The sequence below is a fragment of the Epinephelus fuscoguttatus genome, linkage group LG10 (genome assembly GCF_011397635.1).
Source record: "Epinephelus fuscoguttatus linkage group LG10, E.fuscoguttatus.final_Chr_v1".
NCBI lineage: Eukaryota > Metazoa > Chordata > Actinopteri > Perciformes > Serranidae > Epinephelus > Epinephelus fuscoguttatus.
Genome location: NC_064761.1, coordinates 34,094,713 through 34,099,782, shown reverse-complemented (window position 1 = coordinate 34,099,782; position 5,070 = coordinate 34,094,713). Strand labels below are relative to the sequence as shown.

The window sequence follows — 5,070 nt, the reverse complement described above, 5'->3', positions numbered from 1 at the left end:
CTCCCGGCATCCGCTCTGCGCGCAGTTTCCTCACCAAGAGGAGGAGGAGGAGGAGGAGGAGGAGGAGGGACACTAACAACGACTTTTCACTAACTCTTGGCTTCAGCTGCTCTCATGAAACTGTAACATACACCTTAAACTTTCTCATAACTCCACACTGACTTCACAGGAGAGCTGCGTCCCGACGCACACCACACACACACACACACAAGTGCTGCTTTGTCCAAACTCACAGTAATCAGCTCATCCTGACACACGTGTGTATCCAACGTGTGACCTGAAGCTTTTCATGGTAACCTTCCGCCTCCGCGTGCACCTCAATACATCCACGGTGCACCTGCTCCACACATATTCAAATAAGAGGAGACACCACACACACCTGTGTGTTTATACGGAGACTTTTAGAGGGGCAGGTGCGCAAAGGTAAAAACAATATTTAACAGACCATGCACTTTATTTACAGCATAACCTGCTGAATTATAGCAGCACATATTTAAACAGAATCTAACACAGCATGCTGCAGTATTGGAAATTGGCAGTGATATTTTTGGATGATTTTTGGGTATTTTATTATTATGACTAATTTATTTATTGACCTACTTTCCTCTACTGATCCATGTGTCCTGTTTTGTTCTTGTTTCATGCCCATCTTCTACTTAGTTGTAAACTGTTATATGTTGTTATCCTGTCATGCTTTTTCTTTTAATAGGCCCTATGTATTTATTTGCCTTTCACTTATAAAGATATATTCAATATATTGAGTGCTTTAGACAATTTGTCTGCTGGCTCAGATGTTTGGTTCTTGTGGCCACTGTGTTGATGTCTTTATGTTAAACATTGTAATAAGAATATAATATAAAAACATATATATACAAATATTTATTTATTTTTTTTAATCCATAAAACTGTACAGTAAAATCACGTGAATTTTGACATGGATAGTCAGAGTCATCCTTGCATCCTGACTTTCGTGTAACCTATTATGGATTTTTTTAAGTGACGGTTCAGATATGAGGAAATTATGAATGTGTACTAATGTAATTTGAGCTGATTATGGAGCTCCTTTTTTAAATATAAAAAAAGCAGTACAATAACTTTTAATTGGATTTCATATAATGTGCTAAATACTGTTGTTTTACTTGGTATATAAAATCTGAGAAATCATTCCTGAAACATGGGTCTTTCTTAGACCTTTTCAGCAGCTCAAAACACCCATACTGTAGCACTGAGAATAGCCAAGCATCAAAATCCAAGCACCAGCTGGCTTGACTGTCATTTTATTTATAGCTAAATTTATTGATAATTGTTAAACATTCTTCTTGATAAGGGCCATGTGCAGGCCGTCACAAGCAAACAAAACAAAATCTAAAATACGCCTTGACAAAAAGGCACTTTGGACATCAAGGGGGGAAAGGGCAGGAGCACCCTCAGCCTCCCCTTCTGCACATCCCTGTTTTTATGTGCCTTCTATGCGGTGGCGGAAGAAGTATTCAGATACCTGAGTATAAGTATTGAGTATAAGCAATATTACAGTGTAAAAATACACAGCTACAAGTAGAAGTCTGACATTCAAACTCTTACTTAAATAAAAATACACAGGTATCAGAAGTAACAAGAAGTAAAAGTATTCCTTGTGCAGAATCATGTATATTTTATTATATCACTGGATTATAGTTATTGATGCATTCATGTGTTCATCACTTTAATGTTACAGCAGGTAAAGGTGGAGCTCATTTTAATTACTTTATCCTGTTGGGAAACTTAATGCATCATAATTTATATATCATTAAAAAGTACAATATGTGCTTCTGAACTGCAGTGGAGTAGAAACAGAAAGTCGTACAACATGCAGATACTCAAGTTAAGTTTGAGTACCTTGAAGTTGTACTTAACTACAGTTGTTGAGTTGAATACATTTACTTAGTTACAGTTTACCACTGCTTTTATGGAAGCAAAAAAAAGCCATAAAGATGTGAATCTTAGAGCAACTGAATACTTAAAGGGGGACATTCATAATTCATGAATTTATTGGATATAATTCAACAGCAAGTATTGAGTAACAGTTTTGATCTTGCCATATGTTGAGTGGACTCAAAACTACAAAATCAATCCAGATTTTTTATGAATCTTTACCGCCTTTAAAATGTGAGCTGCCACCTCAGTCTGGTGTTTGTATATTTAGCTCCTCTGTGCACTCTGACCACCAGAGGGAGGAATGAAACCTGAACGCTGGACATGAAAGATTAAATGTTTTAATGTGACAGTTGTGGAGTGTGAATGTAGAGGAGGGGGCAGATGAACTGGCAAGCACAGTTGGAGACTAGCTAACTACATACAAAACCTTTACTTTTTTTAAGACGATTTTTTTTTTTTTTTACTTTATTTGATAGGATAGTTTCAGCATGAAACACAGGGGATGATATGCAGCAATGTTCCATGGTTTAAAATCAAACCTGCAGCCGCCACAGTAAGGACACAGCCTTTATACTGTACATCAGGCACCCACTCTACCAGGTGAGCTACTGGTCACCCAGTAAAACAAGTAGTTCAACTACATTTTCCAGTCGCTTACCAATAGTTCAACTAAATTCATATTTGCATAGTTGCATCAAATAGCTATATTACTTTTTTTGCCATTTTTTTGCATGCTTAAACTTCAAACAATTTGTAGTTTGCAAAAGTAAAGGAATGATTTTATATTTTTATGTCACCATAGCTTCTCTATTGAACCTCCTTTGACTACAATTAGTCCGACATTTTATTATTGCTATTTATTAGAGAAGTTGTTGCATGCTATTTACAAAGTTACCTGGCTGACTGAATAATCTTGCTTAATGCAACCGCCCCACCTGGACTCAGGTTTCTGAAGGATGGTGTCTGACTGATGGATGTGCAAAACTTAAACAGACCTTCCTGCAGTTTCCCATTGATAGTGGGGTAATTTAATCTTTTGGTTTATGCGGCACAGTGGTGCAGTGGTTAGCATTGTCGCCTCACAGCAAGAGGGTTCCTGGTTTGAACCTGGGCTGGAGGGCTCTAACCCCAGGGTGGGGGAGCCCTTCTGTGCGGAGTTCGCATGTTCTCTATGTGTCAGCCCTGTGATAGTCTGGTGACCTGTCCAGGGTGTACCCTGCCTCTTGCCCAGTGTCAGCTGGGATAGGCTCCAGCTTTTTCTAAGTAGTTTTAATTAACCAATCTAGATTTCTTCCCCTGTAGCTGTAGTTCAATGAGTTGTGGCCCCATGTGAGTTTGTAATAACTGGATTACATGCCAGTATATTAAAGAATACGCAGCATGTGACAAGACACGACACAAGAGCAGGAAAAATGCAGTAGCCACCTTACATATTTGTTTATATTGTGCGTTAGTGGTATCTCTTAACAAACAAATGTGCAGGTCATCAAATACACCAAAAAATAAAAGCAACAAAATGAACCTGTTGCCTTTGGGGCCCCTGAGGGTCCGTAGTGATGGCCCTCTTCGCCCAGTTAGTTCTCCAGTCTCAGTGGGGAGTGTAATATCAGGTACAGTGTGTCACAGCTTGCTTTACAGTTTCATCGTCCAATTGTTGTTTGTCCACGAAATACAAGTCATTTTCACATGAGTAGCTGATACTAGTGATCATCACTGATCAGGGTTGTTTTAACGTAGGGGAATCCTGACAGAAATGTGAAAGACATTTACTGAGTTCTGCCATCTTAGTACGACTGAACAAACCCACTGTTCAAATCAGGAAAACAGTTTAATGTAGAAAAAGTTAAAGAGGCATCCAAACATGTCATAAATGCTTTTGACTCACTTGGTATAATTTCTGATAAAACTATGTGTTTACATGTTACATACAGTAGCAAAGGGCAAACTGATTTATTTGACATTTAAGTAAAAAAATGAAAAGAAATCAGGCACTTTGATCTTAACATTCACGTGAGAACCTTTGCTGTAGGTGTTTCAGTAATCTGTTAAAGGTTGTCGAAATCTCCAACATCCACTCCTGGGCGCGGCCCTCAGTGTTGCCTGACCATCTTCAGACAAAACTCTGGTTCTGCACAAACACATGTACAAAATGATCCAAGAGAGTTTCTTAGAGGAGTGAAATAGTTTCCATGTCCGTGTTAGATCAGTTGAGTCCAGCTTTAATCCTCACTGGGCTCTAAAGTTCTGTCGCAGGACCCCACTCGATGTCATCCACATCGTCCTCGTCGTCATCGGAGCTGTCGCTGCCTCGGATCTGTGTGCGTCTGAACTGGACTGCCTGGTGATGATGTGCTAGCCTGTTAAAGCGCAGGACAGAGGGGTGGAAATTAGCAAATAGCCTCAGTCTGGCTTTACTCTGACAAAGACAGCAACGGAAAGAAGACTTACACGATGAACTGAGGGCCCTTCTTCTCCTCCACTTCTGCCTGTGGCTCTGCAGAGCGAGCCTGCAACACAAGACAAGAACATCATTTTGTTTATGGGGATTCTTGACAATGAAAAATGTGTTGTAATACAAACAAAGTACTATACTATAGAATATATATTGTGGTGTTCCTGGATGTTTAAATGCATTTACTGCCAATCACATCCTCTACAGTGCTGACAACCACTTTCCAAAGAAGTTAATGTTTTGGTTATTTATTTCCAGGCAAGAAAATTTAAGCTACAGAGACTTTATAACTTGCTTGAAGCGTAAACATTTACTATAATCTTTATGTTGTGTGGTCGGAAAGCAGCTTTAGATCCCTCAGTTTCTCATTGCTGGTTCATTCAGTCGCTGCTGGGAAAATCACGCTGTCAGATTGGGGAAAAGGATTGAAAAGCCAAACCAGTATGTCGCTTTTAAGATTTAAAAAAGAGTTATTATTTGGGCACTATCTCACTGTTTTTTTTTTAGTTTTTCTGCCATTATTTATTTTGCTAAGGAGACTCAGGTCCTGGGGAGAACAGGGAAGATTTATTGTAGACATTTTTGCCTTTTAATGGATAGCACAGCGTAGCTTGAGGGGGGAGAAGAGAGGGGACGACATGCAGCAGGGGGCCACAGGCTGGAGATCAACCCGGGCTGCTGCAGCAAGGACAGAGCCTTTGTAC

At 39.5% G+C, this 5,070-nt stretch overlaps 1 protein-coding gene across 5 annotated transcripts in view; it reads right to left on the bottom strand.

Moving 5' to 3' along the window:
- Positions 1-3,327: 3,327 nt before the first annotated feature.
- The window catches only part of tjp3 (tight junction protein 3), a 39,072-nt gene continuing 37,329 nt past the window's right edge, over positions 3,328-5,070 (bottom strand). For all 5 annotated transcript variants that reach the window (XM_049589060.1, XM_049589062.1, XM_049589058.1 and 2 more), the window contains 2 exons: positions 4,363-4,421; positions 3,328-4,271 (listed from right to left, as the gene is read on the bottom strand). In XM_049589060.1, the coding sequence (XP_049445017.1) occupies positions 4,151-4,271; positions 4,363-4,421 (180 nt within the window). In that variant the 3' untranslated portion in view covers positions 3,328-4,150. The remainder of the gene's footprint in view (positions 4,272-4,362; positions 4,422-5,070) is intronic.